The sequence below is a fragment of the Papio anubis genome, chromosome 7 (genome assembly GCF_008728515.1).
Source record: "Papio anubis isolate 15944 chromosome 7, Panubis1.0, whole genome shotgun sequence".
NCBI classification, from domain to species: domain Eukaryota; kingdom Metazoa; phylum Chordata; class Mammalia; order Primates; family Cercopithecidae; genus Papio; species Papio anubis.
The window spans coordinates 11,097,201-11,124,371 of NC_044982.1; the positions used below are offsets into that span (position 1 = coordinate 11,097,201).

Sequence of the window (27,171 nt, forward strand, 5' to 3'; positions counted from 1 at the left end):
GAGGGACCCTAGGGACACTCACAGAGGGTGGATTCTATGGCATAGTTTCTTTAATAGGACAGTGCTCGGTGCCACAGAATATATAAGTACCCACAGACCCCCGTGAGGAGAAGCGTGGAATTTAGTCTAAACGCTTGGGTCCTCAGAAGCTTTATGGACATCCCTGGCCAGCAGAGCATTTGGAAACCCAGGACCACAGAAGCACGGTCTAGGCCAGTGGTCTCAAATGGGAGGCATTTGGCAGTATCTAGAGACTCCTCATCCCGAGGAAAATCTTTGGCAATGTCCTAAGAGGGTAGAGGGGGTGGATGCTGCTACTGCATCCAGGTGGCGGCCAGGGGTGCTGCAAAACCACCGTACAGTGCACAGGACAGCCCCACACAGCACAGAGCGATCCAGCCCACATGGCAATGGTGCCAAGGGAGAAGAACCGTGGTGCAGGCACCAGGTCTGCCTTCGGGAGAGTGGGCTCCCCACTTTTCACCTGCTGTGTGGCTTTCAGTGAGCCCCTGACTCCCTCCACAAAGTGAGTGGGTAGAATGTCTTTAATAATTCAAGAAGCACTTGATAAATTTTGCCACAACTGTGCAGTACCTGAACTATTTCTTTAATATTTGTATTTAAATGGGCTCTTTTTTAAAAAAAAAAACAAACTGATGATTATTTATTTAGAAAGAAAACATATCACTGTCGTAAATGGAAAAGATGGTGCCGATTCCAAATGGGCAGATAACCACACAAATAAATACAATGAAACCGAATGGAGCCTTTGGTTCCATTTGGCTCCACACTGTTTCCAGCTGAAGGTGTGGAAAGGAAGATAAACAAATGTCAGAAAGTGTTCAAGACAGAAGCACCCAACAGAGACTTCCTCCTTGACTTAATCAAATGGCTTGAAAAAGACTTATGGGGAAGGAATCAGGTTCTCAGGTGGTGAGTCCATGCTGCTTAAGGCAGACAGTCCAGCCCTTGGGAAGGCCCCTCTGGCTCTAACACGGGACTCCAGGAATCAGTGTTTTGCAGGGCAGTCCTACGTCTGCTCTGGAAGATGCACCAACTGTGTTCTTTTTCCCTGCCTGTTTTTCCCTCACCCCCGCTACCCTCTTCAGGACATTGCCAAAGATTTTCCCAGGGGCGAGCAGTCTCTGGAGAGGCTGGAGGAGCAGTCTGTGGGCGTCATTCGGAACACCTCTCCTTTGGGTGCAGAGAAGATCACCGGAGAACTGGAAGAGATGAGGAAAGTTCTGGAGAAGCTGCGCGCCCTCTGGGAGGAGGAGGAGGAGCGGCTGCGGGGCCTGCTGCAGTCCAGGGGAGCCTTTGAGCAGCAGATTAAGCAGCTGGAGGCCGAGCTCAGCGAGTTCGGGATGGTCCTGCAGAGGCTGGCCCAGGAGGGTCTGCAGCCTGCGGCGAAGGCGGGGACCGAGGATGAGCTGGTGGCCCACTGGAGACGCTACTCGGTAAGCGTGTCTGGCCGAGTCACGAAGCCCGGGTTGCCGTCTGTGCCCCAGGGTCCTGGCACTCAGACCTCCTCTGTGATGGAGAATCGGGCTGAGCCCTGAGCACACTCACTCTGCTTCTCCAGGATTCTTGATATTTCAGCTCCCTGAACGGGGAGTAGACAAGTTGGATGTTTATCCCCATTTTCTGGAGGAGGAGGCTGGGGCCTGCAGAGATTTTTTTCCCCCAGCATCCCTAGAGTCACATGGTGGGTCTGTGAAGAAGTAACAGCAGAGGTGGATGAGGCAACCAGGGTTGGGCCTCAAAGCTAGTCTCTTGCCCAGTGGTGGGATAAGATGTGGGCTTCCTCTGCGTGGAACAGGGAATATTGGATCAGAAGGGGAAACTCTTAGTGTGGAGATGATGGGGAACAAACATGGGCCTCTAGGAGGCCAAGCAGCAGAGGCCCACGTTGGCGGGGGTGCTTCCCAGACCAGACACGACATCCCATCGGAGGCTCCCCACCCCTCCCTGCAGGTATACGCACCGAAGCTTGACTTGTGGATAAAGAGAGTTTTAAAATAATAAGCAACGGCCCTCCCCACCTCTGTCTGTATATATTGTTAACTCAGGATCACGACTCCATAAGAGGCGATATCTCCAAGGGAAGCCATCCCAGATCTTACCTGCACTCTGCCACCGTTGTTATATTTTTCCTCTTCCTTCTAATCTTTGCCCATACGTAACAATATTTTTTGTAGGGAGAAACAAAGGGCACGTATTCTTCAGGGCTGTCTTCTCGTTCGATCTTGTAGCAGAACAGGTTACCCGGCAGTGATCACCTTCCTGCAAAGGGAACTGTCCCCCCCAGCTTTAGGACTGTGTGCCTCAATGCTCGTTGGAGGTTGTATGGCACAGTGGTGAGGGATGGGGACTTTGGGGCCAGACTAGCTGGGTTTAGGTCCTAGTTTCTCTCCTTGCTAACCGAGTGGCTTTGGGAAAATTACTTTAACTTCTGTTATGTGTGAAATGAAGCACTGAGAGGCTGGGAGACTTGCCCGTGGTTATACATCCAATAGGTGGAGATAGGGATTTTAACTCGAACCCAGGTAATCTGACTAAAGGTCATATGCTTCCAACCACTGGGCCAGCTCAGGCTCCCAGTTCTAGAAAATTAACATAGCAAGAGGAACGGACCAGGAATCCAGACATCAGTGGGTCTGTCCCCTCCGGGACTGCAACCCTGGGATGCTCCCGAGAGAGCAGAGGGCTGGGTATGACTTGCGTTATCCCTCTGCTGACCAGAACAGCACCCTTGTCTGTTTCAGGGAGACTGTTTTCTTGAAACGTTGAAGTCAGGGTGGATTTGTGGCTTATCCAGTGTCAGGTCAGAAATGCAACTACCTGGCAGGGTCCACCCTCCTGAGCCTCCCAAGGAATCAGCAAACTAAACCTGATAACAGTACAGGTCCCAGCACAGCATGTCAGAGCTGGAAGGGATGCGGTCTTATTTTACAAGGAGGGAAGTGAGCCTAGAAAAACGTCATGCTTAGCCAGGCCACCCAGCCATGGGGCAGCGTTCTTCCCAGGAATGAGGGCCCTGGGTGTTCCTGTACTGCCTCAAGTTGATGATGGGTCCTTCCAGTGGCCTGGACAGGCCTCTCTCCAGGGCAGCCCCCAGTCTGGCTCACCCGCTGCACCCTTGCCCTTCTTTGGCTGAATTCCTGCCGGCCAGCCAGCTTTCCTGACCACTGATATGCCGGGCTTCTTCATGAATGATTTTCAACCTGCCAGTTCCCACAAACCAACTGTGTCTGGTCTGTGAAAACTTTCATAGACGTCATTACATTTGCTAACTAACTGAATAGCGATAGGAATATTTTTGAGAATGAACAGGCCTGGCTGGGCAGATTCGGTGTCCTTCTGCCTACATAGTGGCAGCCGCTATGCCCGTATTGCCCCAGCCACTGCCTAAAATCCTTCCCTCTATTTGTGCTTTCTCCCTTGAGCTTAATCCTCTAAACCCTGTTCATCCGTGGGTCACCCCAGGCTAAGCCTAATTGGAGCTGCCCCCGGTTCCTCGTGAATGAAGGATCGAGCAGAGGTCGGTATGGTCAAGAAGGGCAGAAGCACAAGGCTGCCTCCTGGGATTGAGGGAGCTGGGGATGGGGAGGGACCAATGTACCCCTGCTCTGTACCAAGTGCCTTGTCAATATCACCCGACCCATGTGGTTGGTGAAAGTGACCCCGTTTATCAATGAGGAAACAGCCCAAAGTGCATAGCTAGGAAAAGACAGAGGTGGGTCTCCAGGCCAGCTCTGTGTTGTGGCAAAGCCCATGCACTTTCCACTACCCCACCTTGCCTCCTACTGAGCAGGGCCAAGCAAGGGACTGGGAGTCCTGCAGATCACGGTCAAATGCAGAACTTCCCAGGATAGCAGGGAAAGGCTGTGTCTGGAGTGTCTGCACACATTGAAGTGAAGCAACTTAGGAATAGTCCATGCAAATATCTTCTAGGCCTGCTGAGAATAATAACCGGGTTCACAGGCACCTTTAGAGGCATGAAGAGGCCCTGCTCTGATGTCGGGTCCACCATCTGCAGACTCTGCAACCATCAGACAGCTCTTAGCCCAAGTTTCCTTGTAAATAACATTGGGACACAGAGACTAGCCTTTCAGGACTGTTGTGAGGCTTAAACGAATGGGACACCCAGGGCGCTCAGCCTGGCATTGGTGTCCCTTGAGTTATTAGTTATTTGTATCATTAGGTTCCAAGCTTTGCCATGGCAATGCTGGGAGGTAGGCGATACAAAAGAGCAGAACTGTAGCCCAGCAACAGACAGGAAAGGCTGAGTTCCAGGTCATGGAGCTGGAGATGGGAGGGCAGGGATTGAGCTCAAGAGTGGGACCCAAGTTCCTGCCCCTGGTGACAGTTTCTGCCCAGCCTGGCCCACTCCCACTGGCCACGGTCACCCCCCTGCACACACACACTTATCCTGTTGAGGAGCCTCATCCTCCTGCTGTGGTATCGTCATGTGCTGCAGGCAACACGGGCGGCGCTGGCCTCAGAGGAGCCCCGGGTGGACCGGCTGCAAGCCCAGCTGAAGGAGCTCATCGTCTTCCCCCATGACCTGAAGCCACTCTCCGACAGTGTCATCGCTGCCATCCAGGAGTATCAGAGGTATCTGGGAAGGCTGAGGGCGGTGGGACTCAGGGTGTGCTGGAACCCACATTTCCCCATCTCCAGAAGGCAGGCTTGCTTTCTCCTGCAACATTGTAACTTCTAAATCATTCTTTGCACCTCTCAATGACTGGCTTTTACAGGTTCTCTCTTAGCTTAGACACTGTCCCCTTTGACTGCTCTGCATTTGCTCCCAGAAAGAGGCCTGAACTTTGCATTTATCCAGGCTAGTGGTTGAGCCACCCATCCTATCATGACTCTTTATGCAGGTTAGCACTGGGGAGGGGTGATGGCCCAAAGGGAGGACTTTTCAATAGACAGACTCCATTCCCCTGCCTTCGGGTGCTGACTTCAACATCTGAGCTGTCTCCAGACCAGACCAGCCTCCACCTGCCCCCTCAGCCCCTGGGCTCAGGCACAACAGGACCTCCAGCTTCCTAGTTTAGCAAAAGCAGCAGCCCTGTATCCTCCCTGTGCGGAACTGAGCCAAGTGTTGATTTGAAATCTGTTACCTGTCTTCACTGCATGAGCCTCCGAGGTGTTCTGAACATGGTACAACTGTCCACACAGCTGTCACGCGTCTCCCACCTCTGCCTGGTGCAGGGAGCTCTTTCAGAATGAATGAAGGGAGCGCCTCCTTTGCCGTGTGTCTCTCATCCCACAGCATGCTCAGGCCCACATCTATAAAACTGGGGCAGTGGCCTGGATCCCCCATGGGATGCTAAAGTAGGGGTAGGACTGGGGTTGGGGGGTTGAATTTCCTGTGCATGAAGCAGGCAGGGAAACAGAGTGGCCAAGGGTCTTCCTCTCTCTCTGGTTTCTCTCACTGAGGTTTCAGGTACTGGTTTCCTATGACTTGGTGCTGGACATTGTGTTTGAAAAATTATTTGTAGAAATTAAATGGGCCTAGAATGACGTTATCTTACTCAAGAAAGGGTTTTCTTTGCTTCTGCCAGATGCCTGGGGGCAGGCAGGACTAGTCTAGGGTCTCCATAATTTATCTTCAAGGCTTGTATTCCCTGGTCATGCAGCTGGGCTATCCGTCTGTTGGACTGGCTTGCTTGCAGTGCATTTTTATCCTGAGGGCATGGACCTTTGCGATCCCAGCTTCATGTGAGGTGCTGTTTTCAGAATCTGCCCATTTTTGATAGACTCTTATCCTGAGAGGCTGCCAAAATCCTAAGTCAGTTTTGCAGCTATTTCTTCCAGATTGGCAAGTTCCCTCAGGGTCAAAGTAGCTTTGGATGTTAGACTCACATTTTTATTACTTGTTTTTTAAAACTTTGATCAAACAATTTTTTTGTTTGCCTTTTGTTTTTGTACTCAGTGGGAGGGCCAGTCTGAATTAATTATTCTTCTGTTACTGGAAGAATAATGTCTCCATGTGTCATCTCATCTAACACTTAAAATGATTATATGCGAGGGACACTGTGTTGCCTATTTCATAGGTGAGAAAACTGAGGCTTATTAATATTGAACCACTTAAGGTCACATAGCTGGCCTGTCTGGCTCCAAACTCCCAGCTCTTTATACCTACTATAGAATCAGAGAACACTCATGCCTCTTATTTATTTAAGTATTTATTTTGGAGACAGGTGTTGCTCAGTCACCTAGGTTGGAGTGCAGTGGTGCAATCACAGCTCACTGCAACCTCGAATTCCTGGGCTCAAGCAATCCTCCTACCTCAGCCTCCCGAGTAGCTAGGACTACAGGCCTGCACCATGATGCCTGGCTAATTTTTAAATTTTTTTTTTAGAGATGGGGTCTTGCTATGTTGCTCAGGCTAGTCTCATACTCCTGGCCTCAAGTGATCCTCCTGCTTTGGCCTCCCAAAGTGCTGGGACTACATGTGTGAACCACCGTATCTTGCCCAGGAATGTAAATTATACAAGAGCCTACAGGTCCCAAGGAGCCCCGGTGTCTGTCCTCAGGAAGACCCCAGGCCTGCTGCTGATGCCTTTTCATAGTGATATTAACCAGAGTCCCTTCCAGCTACATCTTGTGTCTACTGCTGCAGACACTCCCAGCAACTGAGATAGGAGAAGGCCCACCCTGGGAGCAGTGCACCCTGAGCCTCTTGAGGGTCTTGGTGGAGGCCTCATCCCTGGACTGAACCCACTCTCTCTTCTCCCTCGTTTTCTCCCTCCACGCTCCTGGCAGCCTGAAGGGGAAGAGTGCCAGGCTGCGCAATGCCGCGGGGGTGGAGCTGTGGCAGCATTTCCAGCGGCCTCTGCAGGATCTGCAGCTGTGGAGGGCCCTGGCCCAGCGGCTCTTGGAGGTCACTGCCAGCCTGCAGGACCTGCCTTCCCTTCACACCTTCCTACCCCAGATCGAGGTAACCGTGGTCCTGCCAACTGGGTGTGGCTGGGGTGGGCCACTGGCGGGGCATGGAGTTTCAGCCTCTCTCCCAGGGCAAGGCCCATTGCCGGGTCCTCCGGATATCTGGGGAGAGCTCACTGCGCCTGGTCTGCTGAGTCCTGGTGCACAGGGAGTGTCCATGCTTGCTTGTTACAGTGACAGAGGTCAGCTCGGCTCCGGGTTAACCCGGGGCTCCGTAGGGACGCTCCCCGCCCGCAAGCACCTCCCAGGTGGAGGTATCAGCAGTCCTGAGAGAGCAGCGTTTCAGGCCATTGCCTTTACTGCGGCTGCAAGCGGCAGGAAACCTGACCTGACCTGCGGTATCTTAAAACAGGGACATTCAGGCAGTCCAGGGTGCCAGGCCATAGCTCAGTGGTGTCACCAGGACCAAGCTCTTTGTAGGTCTAAGCCAGGTCTCCCTTCATGGCCCCAGCATGGCTGCTTTGGCTCCAAACATGCATCTCCCATGAACATCAACTGGCTCCGGATGGAGCCGCGAGTGCTCGGGGCTCTCTCCACCTCCACTTCCGCCTTTCAAATCCTCCCGACTCCTGCACACTCCCCTTACATCTCATTGGCTGGTCATGGTCATATGATTATTCCTGGCCCAATCACTGGCAAGGATGATGGGATTACCGTAACTGGTTTGTACCAATTAGACTCAGTGCCCCGGAACTGAGCACTTTGCCTCCCAAAATCCTGGTTGTTTGGGAAGAGAGGAGAAGGAATGACTGTGGAATGAGAAGACAGCATCTGCCATGATGTCCACCATTACGGTGCCCCCAGTATGCCTGTACATACTGTCTCTGACATCATTGAACTCTGAAGTGCATAAAATGATTTTGTGTCTAGAGATTGTTAGACACAAAGAGTGGGAAAAGGCTCAAACGTGTGTGAGATGTATAATCATTCTGATTATAAAAGGCACACCTACTTGGAGAGTGTAAAGGTATGTGAAGAAGAAAACGAAAAGCTCCCATTATCCCACAAGCCATAGGGATGAACATGTTGGGGCAATTTCTCCATCGCTTTTTCTGCCACCTTGGTATTACTGGGGAGAACCAATAACCAGGATTGGCCTCTGCTCACGCTTGGGTACACTACTTGGTCATGTGCCTGCATTTTGAAACGTCTACCCTTGTGATTTTCCGCTTGGGGCTTATGTTGGGCCAATAATTTGTTTTCTTTCTTCATGGCTTTTTTTTTTTTTTTGAGACGAAGTCTTGCTCTATCACCCAGGCTGGAGGGCAGTGGCGTGATCTCGGCTCACTGCAACCTCTGCCTCCCAGGTTCAAGAGATTCTCCTGCCTCAGCCTCCCAAGTACAGGCATGCACCACCACGCCTGGCTAATTTTTTGTATTTTTAGTAGACTCAGGGTTTTATCATCATGTTGGCCAGGCTGGTCTCGAGCTCCTGACCTCCAGTGAGCTGCCCACCCCAGCCTCCCAAAATGCTAGAATTACAGACATGAGCCACTGTGCCAGACCTCTCTTAATAGTTTTTAAGCTGCAGGGCATGGCCTTTCTTTCCAAGGGTCCAGGGGGCCTCTTCTTCTAGCCCCATGCTCCAAAGGGTGGTGGGACATCTTTTCTAGGTACTCCTCAGGGCATCCTGGAGTGAATTTCATATGTGCCACAAACTTCAATTTTAGATCAGAAGATCCCAAATCTGTCCTTTATATCTGATTAAATCCATTTAGATATTTCCATGAGATATGGTCACCAAGAGGCAGAAGATTTAATTACAATGTTTATATATTTGAGATCAAGTTCTATAATTGTATATTCTGATATTCTCACTCCACACATTTGAGCTTTTGTTCTCAGCATCATTTAAAATCATTCAAATGAAAGTGATCATTTTCAATGGCTGGATAATATCCTGTTTTGGAGAATGCCATAATTTAATGTTTCCATAATCAGAGGCTTAGGTTGTTGCTGATTTTTTATTGTCATAATTCACATATTTTGAATATCTATGCACTGTAGTTTTATTTCCATTTCTACCATGATCTTCCTTATTTTGCAGATGAGGGATCAGAGCCAGGGAACCTATCTGACAAAAGAGGAAACTGAGGCTCAGAACTGCCCCTAGCTTCCCAACCAGTACCTAATCCAGACTCATGATCTCAACTCCCCAGCCTAAACTCTTAACTCCCATAATATTGTGTCTGAGCTTGGTGAAAAGGGGGTAGAGGTGACTCCCCTACAGTGAGAGGCTTGACCTCTGTGTGGCTGAACACAAACTAGATGCCCTGGTTTGCAGGTCATGCCAGTACAGCTGTATCAGCTGTGGCTACACTGCCTCTTCCAGAAACACCTACCCTTCAAGGCCTGTCATCAGTACTGCCTTCTCCAAAGTAGTACTTGATTTCCCAAACCAGGAGTGTCCACCTCTGCCTTGAATTCCCACGGCACTAGCTGAAATGACTTACCTGGGTTGGAATCTTTGTTCTTTCTCTTCCAACCCTGTGCCTAGCTCAGTGTTTTAAGTCTGAGAGTGGGTTCTCGGCAACATCATCAGGTATAAAATGAAAGAACTCCGGCCAAAGACAAAACCTCTGACTTCCAGAACCCCAGACTCTTGATTAGAAATGCAAGAGGTGCTTACCTGAAACAGCTGGAGAGGCAACAGGAGCCAGAGGCTTGGTTCAGGCTCTAAGAGTTGCAGGGCTTTTGGGGCAAGAAGAATGAGTGTAGGCTGGGAATGGGGTCAGGGAAGGCTTCCTGGAGGAGGTAGGGTCTGGGCTGTACAGAGTTCAGGCTGTATGGCAGCCTGCTGCCATTATAGGAGGCTTCTGAGCCCCCTTAGTTCTCCTCTTTGCCTGGCAAACTCCTGCACATCAGCAGTGTGCTGAGTATCACCTCCTCTGGGAAGCCTTCCTGAATTCTCTCTGATCATGCTCCTACAGGCCTGTAGCTCCCTTCAAAATGTCCAAAACACTGTTGCAGGTAGTGCTGGGGGTGCATCCACTGTTACTGGTGATGGGGGATCACTGAGTAGAGGATCAAGCTGGCTGGGTCTGGGTTCTGCTGCAATGTGGTGGGTCGGTGGTGGGGAGCCAACTAACTGGGAGGCAGCAGCCATTTAGGAGCTGTGTGGTCCAGGAGCTGTGTGGTCCAGGTGCCCAAGGCTGAGGGTGCGCTGCAGTCAGGGGCAGAGGCCATGGAGAGGAGACAGACTTCTGAGGCCTGTAGGAGGTGGATGTTACTCAGGCTTGAGTATCAAGACAGATGTGGGAGGTGAGAGAGGAATCAAAGTTGACCCCAAAACTCAGGGTCTTGCCAGCACATGCCTGCCAGCTCGTTTTGTTTCTACTTGAGTTTGCTGCTTCCTCAGACACCTGCACAAAGGTAAGCTTCCTAAGCAGTTGCAACCAGAACAGTTGTGCCCCTGGCTGTGTTTCTGAGCTGTGTCCTGCCTGGTCTGTGGTTCACAGAAGCCTTGTCTCCCACAGGCGGCCCTGATGGAAAGCTCCCGCCTGAAAGAGCCGCTGACAATGCTGCAGCTGAAGAAGGACCTCCTGATTGGCGTCTTTGGCCAGGAGAGAGCCACGGCACTCCTGGAGCAGGTGGCGGGTTCCGTGAGGGACAGAGACCTGCTGCATAACAGCCTTCTGCAGAGGAAAAGCAAACTGCAGGTGTGCAGCACGGGGCGTCTGCTCAGGACTCGGCCTGGCCACGGGGCTGGAGCACCCGCTGGGGAGGCAGATGGCCCTATGTTCTAAACTCAGCTCTGCCACTTGCCACTGTGTGGCCCTGGGTGTATCCCTTTGTCCCGGACAATCTCAGGCTCCTCGTGTGTAAACTGGGTAGGATTCTTGCATGCTCCCTCTAACTGGCTTCCTAGCCACCACCTGTCTGCCTCCCAGCCCTGTCCCCAAACCCCCTGCAATCGAATTGAATCCAGTCCAGTCTTCTGCAGAGAGTGACCGGAGGGTCAAATAAGAAAATGGCAATAAGAGCCCTTGTAAAATTTAAACCACCCTGGAGCTGGAAGCTCATATTAGCGACACATTTCAAAATGACTACTCTACATCAATGACATGGCCTGGCACGTTGTGGACAGCTTATTCTTTTAGGTAACAAATGTTTGCTGAGCGTCTAATGATGACAACAATAATAACTATGATCTATGGGGCACTGGCTATGGGCCAGGGCATTGCTAAGAGCTCCAGATCCTTGATCTTATCGAATCCACGTAAGAGCACGATGAGGGAGGCACTGTTATTTTTCTTGTTTTACACATGAGGACACTGAAGCAGGATGGTCAAGAAGGTGGCTCATGGTCCATATGGGGTACAGCCAGGACCCTGCCCAGGTACAGCCAGGACCCAGTCCGTGATTTCAGCTCCCATGCATGTTCCCTCCATCTCCAGGGCCTGATGCAGTTCTAGGAGCTGGGGGGATGAAGAAAGGAAGCCAAGGTCTTCACCCTCAAACACTCACAGCTTGCTGGTGGACACAAATAAATAGGCAATTACTGGAAGACATCAAAGTGCTGTTTTACAGCAAGGGTTGGCAGACTGTTTCTGTGAACGGCCAGATAGTGAAGGTTTTAGAGTCTGCAGGGCAGGCCGTCTCTGTCGCAGCTCCTCAGTGCCACCACTGCAGCATGGACACAGCTGTAAATGTGTGCGCATGGCTGGGTTCCTATAAAACTTTATTTACAAAAACAGGCCTCCTGTGGGGTTTGGTCAGTGGGTGGAGGGGTGTAGTTTGCCCCAGTTCTAGAGGGATGTGGCCAAAGTCTTCTGTGAGGACACTATGGTGACTCTAAGGAGAGGCACCCAACTCCATCAGGGCTCACGGGAGGCTTTCTGGAGCGGGTGGTGCCTGGTGAGCATGAGCTGGCCGAGACCAAGAGCAGCCTGGCTGCCCAGGTCAGGTCTCACAACACGGTGCCCGTGAGGAACGCTCTTAATGCGCACGCTGTCCTGTGTGTCTGCAGAGCCTGCTCGCTCAGCACAAAGACTTCGGAGCGGCTTTCGAGCCCCTGCAGAGGAAGCTCTTGGACCTCCAAGCCGGGGTCCAAGCTGAGAAGGGGCTTCAGAGGGACCTTCCTGGAAAACAGGCCCAGCTCTCAAGGTTACAGGTGAGGGGTGTGTGAGGCCTGAATCAGTCCTGCCCAGGTGCTCAGCGGCACCTGGAAGCAGCTTCTTCGTCTAGCAGTAACCAGCAAAGCAACAGCTGCCGTGAGCCAGAAATGTAGACCCTTAGTTGAGATCTGACCTTTCATCTCAACAGAACCTCTGCTTGTTTATCTGATGGTTCCTGACCTCAAACAACTGAGTCTTGAGCTCAGCAAAACGACAAGCTGTCTTTTTGTTTACTCCTCAGTTCCAAAGTCTAACATTGGTATTTGTTTTTAGAATTGCTTTGCTAAGTATTCTTAATGAGCCAGGTGTTCAGTTAAACCAACTTTGGGATTAAGAATAAATGTTCTGAAGCGTGGACTGTAAGTAGGCTGGCCGTTGATCATTGTTGGCTGGATAAGGAACTTGCTGGTTTTTAAAATGCATATGATACAATAGTTCTCTTTTGAAAACCCAAGCACAACTCCTACACAAATTGAGAGCGTTCTCTGGAAGACATTAAAAATGGTGCATTTTAGGCCAGGCGCGGTGGCTCACGCCTGTAATCCCAGCACTTTGGGAGGTGAGCAGATTGCCTGACTTTAGGAGTTTGAGACTAGCCTGGGCAACATGGCGAAACCCTGTCTCTACTTAAAAAAAAAAAAAAAAAAAGCAAAAAAAATTAGCCAGGCGTGGTGGCGGGAATCTGTAATCCCAGTTACTCGGGTGGCTGAGGCACTAGAATCAGTTGAACCCAGGAGGTGGAGGTCGCAGTGAGCCTACATTGTGCCACTGCACTCCAGCCTGGGTGACAGAAGAAGACTCTGTCTCCAAAAAAAAAAAAAAAAGAAAAAAAAATAGTGCATTTTGGGTTTTAAAACTAAAATTGGGCCGTGTTTCTTCACAATGAGAGGTGGTCGCCAACTATGAGTCCTGATGTGAGCTTGTCCCCGGAGATGCCATCTGGCCTGTAGCAGAGTTTATTTTCATGGTGTCCCAGAATATTGGTGTCTGATTTTTAAAATCTCTCTAGCCCTGAGAGTGGGCCCATCAGACCAGCCATGTGGTTGGTACTTCCGCTGGTATGAAAGAGCCGCACCGCCTTGGGGAAGTCACCCCTCCCAGGCTTTCCCACTCCGAGCCTCCGCCCTGATCAGCCACCCTGAGGGAGGGAGAGGTGGGAAGATTAGCCTACCCGTTCCCTTCTCTACTGCAGGGGCTGCAGGAAGAGGGGCTGGACCTGGGGGCACAGATGGAGGCTGCGAGGCCTCTAGTCCAGGAGAATCCCAACCACCAGCACAAAATGGACCAGCTTTCCTCCGACTTCCAGGCCCTGCAGAGGTCTCTGGAGGTAAGGGGCTGGCAGAAGGGCCTGTGCTTTGACAGTGAGCAGACCCCTGTCATCCAACACGCCTGGGGCCTTTCTCCCCCTTTCCTGCCTTTGTTCCTTCTAACCTATCTTTTTTCTTTCTCCATTTTTTCTTACCTTCCTCATTCATACAACAGGTAATTATTGAGCACCTCCCATATGCCAGGCAGTGCTCTAGGTGGCCCTAAGGATGGAGGTAGCAGAGCATGACAGCCCAGGCCCCTGCTCTTCTGGGAGTTACGCCCCAGTTGGGTAGATGGACAATTAATCATCAAGCAAACAAGTCAATGCACAATTACCTATCGAGATTAGGGCCATGAGGCAAAAGAAGAGAGCAGGCCGCTGGAATCCTTAGGCAGCCCAGAGCACAGGCAGCCTTGGGTCCCCTGCAGCCTACACTAGGCCTGGAGGCCACAGAGCATCATCGCCAGTGCCCTCTAGTGGCCACCTTGGCTCTTTCTATGGTTCGCCCAGGATTCAGTCCCCTTCCTCCAGTGGGGATGGAACTCGAAGCTCCTTCAAAACTGCCCTGAGGACAAGTGGAAATGCAGACTCCAGGCCCCACTGTGACACTGATTCAGATGCAGTCCTGGGTCTGCCTTTGTAACAAGCCCTGAGGAGTATAAAGCAGGATCTCTGGCGCTCATACCTCAAGAAAAAACCCAGTGAGGCAGTGAGAGCTCTCCATCATACCTGACTTTGCACACCCTATTCCATACCAAATATTCCTAACCTCCTCTTTACACTCCTGAAATTCATAGGGAATATAAGTTACCCACCCAGGAAATAGAAAAGAGAAATCAAAGGAAATAATTATAATACAATATTGTCCTTCAATATGTAAGTACTCCCAGATGGCCACACTCAAGACATAAGGAGGGGGTCAGAACGTGCCCTCCCTGCATGACAGCTATCAATGTCATGTCAAGTGGCACAGCCATCACGGCCTTTAGTGATGTGGTTTTCTGAAATGTGAACAACGCTTGATAGAACTTTGATCAAAGCCAAGAGCAGTCTCCCGTCCACTTACACAAAGGGTGCAGCTCTAGAGAAGTCTACGTTTGTTAAAACTGCAAAACCTTCTTTGTATTTGTGTGTTGATTGGAGTGAGAGTCTGAGCTCAGGTCATGACAAACAGGTTTTTTCCTGCTGTGGATATTAGGAGGACATGAGAAAATCGTGTGGGATGTGAGCCAACTCTGCTTTGGTGGACTGTCCGCCCCAGGGTGGAATGCGAGCGCCCATCCCTCTCACTCCTCCTAGTGTCACCCTCACCACCTCTATCTCAGCAACTGCAAACCCTCCCCACCAGTTTCCGGGAAATAAGGTACCACCTGTGGAGACCCGTTGGTCTAAGTGACGATTGATGTCTGGATGAATTCATTTAGTTACATTCAATAAACTAGCAGTGAGTAGTTTCAAGGTCGAGGCAGTAGAGAAATAGGACACACTGTCCTCACTCCTCAGGAGCCCATAGAAACCCACAGAAGCAGCAGAAGTCTCCTAATACCTCCATCCAAATGATGGGCTCGATTAGTCGTTATAAGAAGCAGCATTAACTGAGCATCACTAGGTGTTGCAAACGATGATATTCCAACTCTGATTGTTTATATTCTTCTTTAAAGAGAAATTGCCATTTTATTATTTTGGTACCCAGGGCTTGTTAACCTAATATGTCCTTCCCTACAGCGAAGCAGTCTCTGCGTCCCCCTGGGGGGCAGGTATCCCATGTTGGAGATCACAGCTCTATGCATGGGAAGCCCTTGGAGGCGTCTGGTCTAATGTTGGCACACAGGGACCAGGAGGGGACAGTGGTAGGGAAAACTCAGAGAAGTGGAGTTTTAGATAACTTCTCAGGCCCTCATTGATGATTCACTGAGGACAGAGGCAGCAGTCTCCCCAGCCCCTGGTATGGGCCTGGTATCCAGCGGTCTCAGCCAGTGTCTGTGGAATGCAGAAGGCAGGGCCTATGGTAGCCCTGCAGAGAGTCATGACCTCATCCAGCTAACACAGCTGGAATGGGAACGGCAGGCCCTGGGGTCTGACTGGTTCATGGCGGGCTATGGAAAGAAAGCTCCAGGGTCTCAAGCTGGGTGGTCAGGGGCATAGAGAATGGCTGCCCTTCTGGGGACAGTGTCTGCCTTTCCTGGGGACAGAGAGCTGAGCAATAGATTGGCCCAGGAAACAGTACTCAGGGAAAAAGAACAAAGAAAGACTAAATGTGAATATCTGAGTGTGCAGCTCGATGAATGTTTTAAAAATTAAATGCATCTGTGTTACCAGCACACAGATAAAGCACAGAATATTACCAGCCTCCCAAAGCCCCTGTGCCTGTGGTCATGCCCAGCTCACCATTCCCGACCCTCAAGGGCAGCTCTGACTTCAGGCTTCCCGCAACACAGCTTGGGTTTGTCTGATGTTATCCTTCATTTCAATTGAATTGGACAGAATGTTTTCTTTTGTGCCTGGCCTTTAGCTCTCCACATGATGGTTGTAAATTCATCTACTGTATGGCATGTGGTTATAGACTGTTCATTCTTGCTGCTGTAAAACATTCCATTATGTGAATATATACCACCGTGTATTTATTCATTCTACTCTCGATGGGCACTTGGATAGTTTCCAGCTTGCGGCTGTCACATATATGCCCCTGGGTGAGGGTATGTTCCCATTTCCGGGGCATGCACCGGGAATGGAATGGCTGGGCCATCAGCCACAGCCACATTCTGTTTGGGTAGATTTTGACCCATGGTTTCCACAAGTGATTGGGCCAATTTACGCTTGGATCAGTGGTGGACAGGAGATCCGATTTCCCCCACCCGCACCTAGACTTGGTCGTTTTCCTAAAAGTAAGACAGGCTTTAAACCAGAGTTGATCTTCCCAGGGTAAATTCCTTGTGCTGTGCGGAGGGAACGGCCAGCCCAGCCTCTTGTGGTGCTACTTGGTGGGGAGCCCTGGGGTCCCTAGCAGGTGTGAGAGCCCTGCAGGGTGGAGGTGGTGCAGGGGTCTCCCCCTCAGACAGCACTCAAGGCGCCCTGGGCTCCCCGGGCTATGCTGCAGGACCTTGTGGACAGGTGTCGGCAGAGCGTGGAGGAGCACTGCACCTTCAGCCACCAACTGCTGGAGCTGCGGCAGTGGATCGCCGTGACCACACAAAAGCTGGAGGCACAGCGGGGAGAGGCTGGCCCGGGGGATGCCGAGTCCCAAGAGGCCGAGTTTGAGGTAAGGCAGTGGTTCCCTCACCCACTTCCCAAAGAAGCAACCTTGACAGGCCAACGTTCCCACACCGAGGAGCAGAAACCTCCCTCCACCTTCACCGTGTATGTTTCTGTGTGTCTGTGTGTCCTTTAGAGGCTGGTGGCAGAATTCCCGGAGAAGGAGGCCCAGCTGTCCCTGGTGGAAGCGCAGGGCTGGCTGGTGATGGAGAAGTCTTCTCCGGAGGGTGCTGCTGTGGTGCAGGCGGAGCTCAGGGAGCTGGCAGAGTCGTGGCGGGCCTTGAGGCTGCTGGAAGAAAGTCTGCTGAGGTGAGAGTGCCTCCTAGGCTCTGAGCCTTATCTAGGACACCGCCTCTGCCCACTCAGGGGCACTCAGGTGCTCGTGGAGCAGATGGCCAGGGTGCTGCCCAGTGTGGAGCCAGGAGCCTTAGGCACCTTCACACTTTGGCCCAGCTGGCTATTCTAGCAGGAGCAGGAGGAGCCAGGAAGTGTCCCCATCTTGGGAGTTAGCCTCCAGTCCATACTGGTTTGAGCCTCAGTTTCCCCATCTGCATCAGTGGGCATATGCACCTTCATGACAGGTTACTGTGAGTTTAAAGTCAGAAACCGGATGTGAGCATGCCTCAGGAACATTCTGACAAACTTCAATGGGGGTCGCTGACTCGTCACCCGTGCTTCCCCAATTCTATTACTTTTCCCATGTCCTGGTGGGTTCCCACCACATCTCTGCATTGACTGGGCTGAGTTTGTCTTCTCAGCCTCATCAGAAACGGGCACCTGCAGAGGACGGAAGTGGATTCAGGGAAGAAAATGGTTTTCACCAACAACATCCCGAAGTCAGGATTTCTCATCAACCCCATGGATCCTATTCCCAGGCATCGTCGACGGGTGAGTCTGTGTAGCAGGGCTGTGGGAGAAGGGGCCAGGCCCCAGGTCAAGAGATGGGTAGGGGTCTCCAGCACAGGCGCCTCCCTGTCTGGGGCAACATGCTCTGCTCTAAGGACTTGGCCACATCCTGTCTCATTTGAGCCTGCCCCACCTGTGGCCCAAAGAGCAATTGATCCTGCTCCACAGAGGACCTCAGAGATCCCAGAGTCTGCAGAGCCAGGCTAGCAACAGCCTCTGCAGGGAAGAGAGTGTCGGGGCTGAAAGCTTCCTGCTGGCCCCGGATTGGAAACCAAAACCGTACAAGATGGGACTATTTTTGTGCCATGTTTCATCCATCCCTTACTGCCCTTAAGCAAACTTGAGCTTTGTTGAAAAGAAAGTTACTCCTTGTTATTCAAATACATCAAATTATTCATTTTCCCATTCATTCTTTCATTCACGCCTCCATTTGCTGAGTGCTACTTTGTTCCAAGGACTGTGCTCAGAGCTAGGATACAGCTGTGAGTAGCACTTCCGACCCTCAGAGAACTTGGAATCCAATGTGGAGCTTTTCAGTGGGCACACAGCCTTGTATTAAAATGCAGGTTCTGGGCTGGGTATGGTGAGCTACACCTACAATCCCAGAACTTTGGGAGGCCGAGGCAGGAGGATTGCTTGAGGTCAGGAGTTTGAGACAAGCCTGGGCAAGATAGCAAGACCCCATTTCTATAAAAAATATTTTTAAATTAACTGGACATAGTGGTGTGCACCTGTGGTTCCAGCTACTCAGGGGCCTGAGGTGGGAGGATCACTTGTGCCCAGGAGTTTGAGGCTGCAGGGAGCTGTGATTGTGCCACTGCACTCCAGCCTGAGTGACAAAGCAAGACCCCATTTCAATCAATCAATCCATCAACAAAAAATAATAAAATAAGATAAAATGCAGACTCTGAGTTAGTAGATCTGGCTGGGGCCCACAATTCCATTCTGCATTTCTAACAAGCTCTCGGGATAGGCCTGTGCTGCTGGGCCCGGGAGATACTCGGCTCTGTGAGCCACTAGCAGTAGCACCTGCAGGGGAGAGAGCATGGGGGCTGGACACTTCCTCTGGCCCCAGAATAGAAACTAAAATCAAGCAAGATGGGTCTATTTTTGTGCCATGGCTATGTTTTGTAAAAGAAAAAAAAAAAAAGAACTAACTACATTGTTTCACCCATCACTTTCCCTTACTGCCCTTAAACAAACTGAGCTTTGTTGAAAAGAAAGAAGCAAGGAAGTGGCATCCACAGGCAGTTAAATAAGGGTTTCCAAAAAAAAAAGCAGCAAAAAAAAAAAAAAAAAAAAAAAAACCGTGGTGCACCTTGGCAGACAGGCCAGAGCCACGGGAGTCTGCAGCAGTTCCCAGGTCCAGGACAGGAAAACCCCTCCTGAAAGATAAGAAATCTCAGCTGAATTTTCACGGCTGAGTGGCAGTGAGGAGAGGAGGGAGGGAGGTGTGTTCCCAATAGAGGAGACAGTGTGTGTGAAGAGCAGAGGGAGAAATTCGAGTGCCAGTTTGAGGGGCCAAGACACGCCTCCACGCCCAGGTTCAGAGGACAGGGAAGGCAGCACATGCAATGGAACCAAGACGCCCGGGTCACACTGAGGAGGAGTGAAAGGCACCAATGTGGATAACCAGAAAGTTAGCCGAATGGGCTTGCATCATAGACAGATCACTCTAGTCATGGAGCCCCAAGGGGACAAGCATGGTGGAAGGGTGACTATTTGTATAGCCACCCTGGTAAGAGGTGGCGGTGGCTTCTGTCACCTCTCAGGGGACAAGAGAGGGGACAGTGAGGAATGTTCTTGGCCCCTAAATGTGGCCATGTTCAGTAGAGATTCATTGCTCATCCCCCAGGCCTCTCCTGTCACCATTTTGGGCATCTTGTCCTCGTCCCCGCCCCTCTGCCTCAGGTGGAATTCCCAGGACACACGGCCAGGGGGCCTCTTTCACCTCTGACGCTTTGGCCGTGTGTGATCCTACAGGTAAATCTTCTCCAGGAAGAAGAAGGGAGCCATGAAGATTTCTCCCAGCTCCTGAGGAACTTTGAGCAGTGGTTGCAGGTGGAAAATTCCAAGCTGGTTAGAATCATCGCAATGAGAACTTCTACAGCCGAGGACTTGAGGACCAGAGAATCAAAGCTGCAGGTCTGTTCCCCAGGAAAGGTCCCTCATCCATAGGGTTTGCACCCACAGATGCATTTGGCACCAGGGGGCTCTTCAAAAGAAAGAGCACACCCACAGTTTGTGAGCTGTTCCGCCGCGTGTATAGATAATGGCTTTTATACTTTTTTGGTTCAAAGATTTTAGAACTTTTTCTGGCATTCATTCATGTATTCAGCATGCTTATGTATTTCCCTACTTGGAAAATATCACCACTAATCACTTGACTCCTGTGTCACTTAGCTATTGCTGTGTGACAAACCATCCCAACAGTTTGTGGCTGAAAGCAACAACTAGGTATTTAACCCGTGGTTCAGAAGCACAGCAAGTTAGGCTGAACTCAACCGGGCAGGGCCTGCAGTCTGTCTGCTATCAGTTGTAGGTCAGTTGGGTGTCTCTACTTCTAGGGGCTAGTGGGCTATTAGAGACGAGAATGACGTGGACTACACATCTCTTATACTCCTGTGGCACAGCCTGGACTTCTCATAGCAGAGGCAGGGCGGAAGAGAGCAGTAGCAGCAGGCAAAGACTTTTGAGGTCAAGACTAAGAGCCAGCATAACATTAATTCCCCTGCATTCTGTTTGCCAAAACCAGCCTAGAGTCAAGGAAAGGGAAAGAGACTCCACCACTTGATGGAAGGGATGGCAAAGTCATATTGCAGTGGGTATGGATATGGCTGTGGGGAGGGAGATGGGGAAAGTCACAGCCATTTTTGCAACTGTACTACCACTTCTCTTCTGTCTTCTTCACTCCCACATCTAATCAGTTGCTAAAGCTCCTTGATTCCACCTCCTAGATATGTTGTGTTTCTCTTTCCTCGCACTACCATTGTCTGAATTTAGGCACTTACCGTGTTTGGCCTTGACTATGGCTGTAGCCTCCCAGCTGATCCTCCCTTCTTCCTGTTGGGTTCCCATCTAGGTCATGGCTCATTCTACAGCCAGAATGACAAATATGACCCTGTCCTACCCCTAATGAAAACCTTTCACTGTGGAGTTTAACCCCTGAGTTTATTACTTTCTCAACCAGGCTCCAGCTCACTTCTGTTTCCCTATTTTTCTGCAATTTTAGGTTTGAATTTCTTTTTATTTATCTGGGTTGGGATTCATTTTAACTCCCGAATCTGTGGTCTAGGATCTTTCTGGAAAACTCTCTAACATTATTTTTTTTCTCTTAATTCCCAAACTTGTTACTTGTATTTTTTTCTACTAACAATATTTCTTAAAATATTACCTCTGCCTTGTTCCCTTTCTCCTCTCCTATTGTGATATCATTTAAACATATGTAACTACTTCTCACTGTGTGCTTTATGTCTCTTACTCTCTCTTGTGTATTTTTCATCCTTTTCTCTCTTCGTGTTGCATTCTGGATAGTTTTTCTGATCCATCTTTCAGTTTACTAATTCTCTCTTTAGCTGTGTTTCATCTTCTGTTACACATGTCTATTGAGTTTTTAACTTTTGTTGTTGTAGTTATCAGTTCTAGAACTTCTATTTGGTACTTTTAATAATCTAGGCTATCATTTTTCTTACCTTTTTTTTCTTATTTTGTAACTCCTGTCTTAGCTGAAACTCTATTATTTTTCATACTTTCCAGATGCTTGCTTAAATTTTTAAGCCTATCTTTTAATTATTTGAACACAGTAAACATAGCTTTTTACAGATTGTGTCTAATAATTCTAATATCTCAAGGCATTTTATGAATATTTCTGTTGTATATTATTTCTGCCTGTTCTTACTCTTGATTTCTTGTGTCTTTGTGTGGCTGCTTTGTGTGCTAGACATTGTATTTGCCAAAATATGTATAAGAGTGATTTAAGATTTAGGAGAGGCCGGGTGTGGTGGCTCAGGCCTGTAATCCCAGCACTTTGGGAGGCCTAGGTGGGAGGATCACCTGAGGTCAGGAGTTGGAGACCAGCCTCAACATGGAGAAACCCCATATCTACTAAAAATACAAAATGGTGGTGTATGCCTGTAATCCCTGCTGCTCAGGAGGCTGAGGCAGGAGAATTGCTTGAACCCGGGAGGTGGAGGTTGCAGTGAGCTGAGATTGCACCATTGCACTCCAGCCTGGGCAACAAGAGCGAAACTCCGTCTCAAAAAAAAAAAAAAAAAGAAAGAAAGAAAGAAAGAAAGAAAGAAAAAAAAAAAAGATTTGATTTAGGATAATCTTTTCCTCCAGAGTCTATTTCATTTGCTACTGCCAGGCAAGTAGGGACCTTTCGTTCTGGGACCACTAAATCCAAGTTCAAGACTTGAGTTTCCCTGGTCTACTAAGATGACTTTGAACTGGGTTGCAAGTCTCCACAAGGTCCAGGTTTACTTCTGGTTCATTTTTTACAGGGTGAAGGCTTTAGGAGCTCAGCAAAAGGGTGAATGAATCCTATCAGAATCTCCACCTCAGTAGGGCCCAGACTTTGACCTTTGTCTCCCTAGCCCAGTGAGGCTGCCAAAAGCAAAGGTGTTTTACAGCTATTTCTTCCAAATTGGCAAATGTTCTATGGACAAAAGCCGGTCTGAACACAGCGCTGACTGCCCTGGGTTTTCATTCTTTCCCAAGTTGTGTCCCGGTGTGCCTCACATTCTTTCGTTAATACTTTTATGCCTTTAAAATGCTTTAAATATTTTGTCCTTAGTGAGAGGTTTGGTCCCAGTTATCTCGTTGGCCATTACCTGGAAATCTTCCTTGCCTGCCTCTCCCGTCTCATATTTGGCTGCTCCTCTCACTCCCCTCAACGCACCACCACCCGATTCCAGCCATACCAGAAATGACTTTCTGTTCCTCAAGTTAAACCCCCTTGCTTTTGTATAGCACACGTTCCTGCGGGCTCTGAGAAGCTAAGCAAGGTGTCGCATATTACATGCTAGTAGGATGGGGCAGAGTCAGGATCCAAAGCCAGGACTGAAACCTGGGCTCCCGGATTTATAGCCCCGCTCCTACTGCCCCATCACACCACCACTCCAGAGTCCTGCGAATAAAAGGTTCCATCCCAAGGGAACACAGTACTTATATTTCCTGAGAAAAATCTGCATATTCCAACCCCACTCTGCCAGGCTCATAATGCCAACAGAAAGACCTGTTCACAATGACAACTTTTAGAATGAGGCAAACTCTAGTCAAGCCCTCTGGAGGACTTGGTCCTGGAATGTCAGAGTTGGAAGTAACCACTGGAGGTCTGCAGCCCAGCTGCCCGTTCCGTGCAGGAGGCCATCCTGTAACATTCCTGAGAGCAAGGGCTAGGCCTTGGCTTGAATTGCACAGATGGGAGTCCCACTTTATGGATTCTGTCTGCCTCCTCCCTTCCTACCTGTCTGTTGAGTGAAATTTGATGGACCCATCCTTACCAGCCAGGTGGGGCAGTCTGGGCCATTTGGAAACCCCACCATGACGCTGCTGCTTCCCCCAGGAGCTGGAGGCTCGGGTGCCAGAAGGTCAGCATCTCTTTGAGAACCTCCTTCGTCTCGGGCCGTCAAGGGGGACCTCGGACGAGCTGGAAGATCTGCGCTACCAATGGATGCTGTACAAGTCCAAGCTGAAGGATTCCGGCTACCTGCTGGTAGGTGCCAAGGATGTGCAGGTCCCAGATTCCAGGGACAGGACTGTAGCTGGGCCTGGATTTGCCTGAGGATACAGTGCTCAGCCCGCATCCACCCTGCCCTGTGCATTCACACACCAGGCAGAGATGACTACTCAGACAGAGGACAGGGACACCCAAGGGTCCCGGACACTTGACTCAGGTGATGCCATTTGGCCATCCAACCACCTCATGAGGCTGGAGTCCCAATCAGGGCAGCAGTGACGTTGTAATTAACGTGTAAGGAGTGCGTCCTACCTCCCAAGCCGAGGGCTCTGTGTGCACTGTCCCATACAGTCCGTATGGTTCCCCTCTGCTCAAGTCATTGTATCTCCAGCCTCCAGACGGGGAGCTGAGACTCCAAGCAGTGAAAAAACTTGCCCAAGGCTCTATGGGTGGTCAGTGGCAGAGCTAGCCTGCAGACATACTCTTGTGTTGTAGGCGTGACCTTGGGAAGCACTGGAGTGGCATCAGGAGCCCTGGGGTCCAGCCTCATGTCTCTAACTTGCCCTGTGTCTGAGTCGAGCAAGCACTTTCCTTTTTGGGGGCCCCTGTGTCTCCTCACACAAAATAATAATAATAATAGCAAAACTGGTAATGATCATAACCTTTGCTCAATGCTATGTCCTCATAACAGTCCTTTAAAGGAGGTGCTGTTATATGCCCTGTGAACTAATGAGGAAACTGAGGCACAGAGGTTAAGTTTCCTAGGTCCCTAAGTCTGAGGAGGGTGGTGAGATGGCCCCTAAGGGCCCTTTCAGCCTCAGACCCCAGGCCCAAGCTGGGCACCCCAGGCTTTCCTGGCCCTGTAGCAGCCGAGATGGCCGCTAGGTGTCACCCTAGCCCAAGCCAGGTCGGCCATGGCCCCAGCCGGCCTTGGCCACCGCCTTTCCAGACAGAATCCCAGCTGGGCCTGAAGTGTGTTAAAAAGCTCATTAAATCGAATCACCTGCTGGCTCAGGCTGTCCAGATGACCAGAAGTTTTAAAGAAACACTCCCCTGACAAAATGAATATTCCATTACAGGCTCTGTTGGGATTTAAGTTTCACTCACTTAACTTATTTTTTTTCCCCCTTTTCCTCTCCTTCCCTAAAATAACAGACACAAAGTTCTCCAGGGGAGCCGACTGGATTCCAAAAGGTACAGTGTCTGCCATCTGCTCCACACAGCTAGCGGGCAGGGTGCCTGGAGGGTTGGTGGGCCCGTGACACTGGGGCAGGACTCGTGGGCTTTCTGGAAGGCTCCAGGAAGACCAAAGAACATTTATGGGGGATCAACTCTGGGCTGCGCTGTGCTGGGGCCCAGGATTCTTGGTCTCAAGAAGCCCCAGGCTCGGGGGGAAGCTGGCCAGGGTGTGCAGAGTCCTCCGCTGTGACAGGCACATAGCAGAGAGGGGATCTTGGAGTTCACCCTCCCAAATCAGGACACGCTGGGGAGTGGACAAAGATGCTACCAGTGATTACGCTGTGACAACAGGTGTGAACCGGGACTGTCCCAGGAAACCTGGGTTGTTGTGGGCAAACTGGACGGTGTGGCCACCCTGGTGGTGGAGGGTCTGCGGGGCTCAGTAGGGACAGGAGAGGGAGGGATCGTGCCTTTGAGTTCTACTAGGCAGGTGTTTCCACTTACCCTATGGAGCCATGCTCAGAGTCACTCCCACGGCCTTTGCAGGCCGAAGCAATAACAATAACAGCAGTAATAATGACAACAATGAGAAACAGGTATGATTCTTACTCGAGATGCTATGTATTGGCCATCTACTGTGTGTGTAAGGAACTGTGCTAAGTTGTGATTAGGGCCCCTCCTGTAACTCTCCCAGTGACACCCAGGAGGCAGTATAATCTCAACTTTCAGCGTGAGGAAACAGAAGGGGCAAGCCTGGAGTGACTTGTTCAAGGAAGGCCTCAGCCCCTCAGTGGTCTCTGGCCTCTGAATCCAAACCCCATGTTGTTAACCTTACACGTTGTGACTTGCAGAAGACTTCCCTGGGGCCCGGAGTGTCTCCCCATTTCTGGAAAAGCCAGGTGTAAATCGGTGTCCCCTGGTGCCACTGTTTCCAAAAGAACGAATGCTGTGTTTTCCTGCTAGGCACTGGCCCATACTGACACAAGCCTCCAGCGTGCTCTGACCCACGGCGCTCTGAGTTCCTTGAGATCTCTCATTCTTTGGAATCTGAGTTTCCTAGAAATCTGTGATTTCTTCTTGGCCTCAGGCTGGTGTCATAAGTAACATCTGTAGGAGAGTGGATGACACATGGACTGGGCGGGGCAGTCACAAAATCAAGGCCGGGCTCTGGGCCCAACACCAACTGGCTTTGTGGCTTTGAGGGAGTTGTTTGGCTCCTTGGGGCTCACTTTCCCCATCTATAAAATGGAATTTTTTTTCTTTTTTTTTTTTTTTTTTTGAGATGGAGTCTCTTGTCACCCAGGCTGGAGTGCAATGGCATAATCTCAGCTCACTGCAACCTCTGCCTCCCGGGTTCAGGCACTTTTCCTGCCTAAGCCTCCCAAGTAGCTGGGATTACAGGAATGTGCCACCACGCCCAGCTAAGTTTTGTATTTTTAGTAGAGACGGGGTTTCGCCATATTGGCAAGGCTGGTCTCGAACTCCCGACCTCAGGTGATCCACCCTCCTCGGCCTCCCAGAGTGCTGGAATTATAGGCGTAAGCCACTGTGCCCAGCCTAAAATGGAACTATTAATGGCAACCTTATTTACTTCATGAACTTAGTTTGAAGATTGTGTGAACTGCTGTATATGAAAGTAGAAGTACTTCTGATCACTTAAACCCTGCCCCCAACACACCCCAGTTTCGAATAACAAACAGACTTCTCACGTGATAGGGAAAATCATCAAGAAAGGACAGGTGTTCTACACAGGCCGGCCGGGTGGGTCCTGGTGGGAGACGGGGGACCCAGGGCCTGGTGTCCAGACCGACTCTAGCTCCTGCACTTCAAGCCTCTCTCTGGTTGGAAGCCCCCACCTATGCAGCCCCCAGGCCAGGATCCATGTGGGTGTCAAGTCTGGGCCCCCTGGTGTCTAGCCATGGTGCCTAGCACATAGTAAGTGCTCACTAAATGTTTTTGAGTAGTGACATTTGTAGGCTGACACCAGCCCTCCAGTGCAGGCTCAGGTTCCTACAACCTGTAATTAATGTGTTACTGTGGTATGTTCATAGCCACAGCGTTCATTGCTATCTCTATGTTGCCTCCCTCCCTCCCTCTCTCCCTCCCTCCCTCCCTCCCTTCCTTCCTTCCTTCCTTCCTTCCTTCCTTCCTTCCTTCCTTCCCTTCCTTCCCTTCCTTCCCTTCCTTCCTTCCCTCCTTCCCTCCTTCCCTCCTTCCCTCCTTCCCTCCTTCCTTCCTTCCTTCCTTTGACTTTGTGCCAAGCTCTGTTTTAGGCTCTGGGATACATCAGTGAACAGAAGAGCAGCGACCTGTCCTGTAGACTGTACATCCTGCTTGGGTGGAGAGAGGGGGATGGGGCCAGAGCACACGTGTCCAGCTGATGTTTCTCAGTAGCACAATGGGAATCTCTGGATCAGAGAGCTCTGAAGGTCACACCACTTGGGATCCATGTAGCCCTGAAGTGTATCTTGTCTATGACCAGAAGACGTTGGGCACAGCTTGGTGGGGTATGCAAAGCAGGAAAGCTCTAAATGACTAAAGAATCTGCTTACTTGGGCTATGTTTAAAACAATTGGATGTGTAAACATTTGTCCTTGGTGCTTGCTGGCTTTTGAGCTAATGGATCTCAACCCACTGTGAAGAAGTAAACAACGTGGGGGCCAATACACAGAGACCATCTATGGCTTCTTTATAGGACAGCTTGTTAAAACATAGATTATTGGACCCCACCTCTGGAGTTTTCGATTCATTAGTTTTAGGGTGGCCCATGA

At 50.4% G+C, this 27,171-nt stretch overlaps 1 protein-coding gene across 10 annotated transcripts in view; it reads left to right on the forward strand.

The window, feature by feature from the left end:
• SYNE3 (spectrin repeat containing nuclear envelope family member 3) overlaps nucleotides 1-27,171 on the forward strand; it is a 96,644-nt gene that overhangs the window by 56,717 nt on the left and 12,756 nt on the right. For 8 of the 10 annotated variants that reach the window (XR_002523506.2, XR_004184791.1, XM_021941533.2 and 5 more), the window contains exons 6-17: nucleotides 1,110-1,457; nucleotides 4,481-4,617; nucleotides 6,778-6,952; nucleotides 10,434-10,616; nucleotides 11,927-12,070; nucleotides 13,267-13,401; nucleotides 16,481-16,642; nucleotides 16,772-16,944; nucleotides 17,394-17,523; nucleotides 19,525-19,686; nucleotides 23,108-23,257; nucleotides 24,377-24,415. Coding sequence is in view for 8 of the 10 variants with exons in the window: in XM_021941533.2 (XP_021797225.2) it covers nucleotides 1,110-1,457; nucleotides 4,481-4,617; nucleotides 6,778-6,952; nucleotides 10,434-10,616; nucleotides 11,927-12,070; nucleotides 13,267-13,401; nucleotides 16,481-16,642; nucleotides 16,772-16,944; nucleotides 17,394-17,523; nucleotides 19,525-19,686; nucleotides 23,108-23,257; nucleotides 24,377-24,415 (1,938 nt within the window). In the remaining 2 variants the exon portion in view is untranslated. The remainder of the gene's footprint in view (nucleotides 1-1,109; nucleotides 1,458-4,480; nucleotides 4,618-6,777; nucleotides 6,953-10,433; nucleotides 10,617-11,926; nucleotides 12,071-13,266; nucleotides 13,402-16,480; nucleotides 16,643-16,771; nucleotides 16,945-17,393; nucleotides 17,524-19,524; nucleotides 19,687-23,107; nucleotides 23,258-24,376; nucleotides 24,416-27,171) is intronic. The other 2 variants (XM_021941532.2, XM_031667870.1) reach the window with 2 other exon arrangements.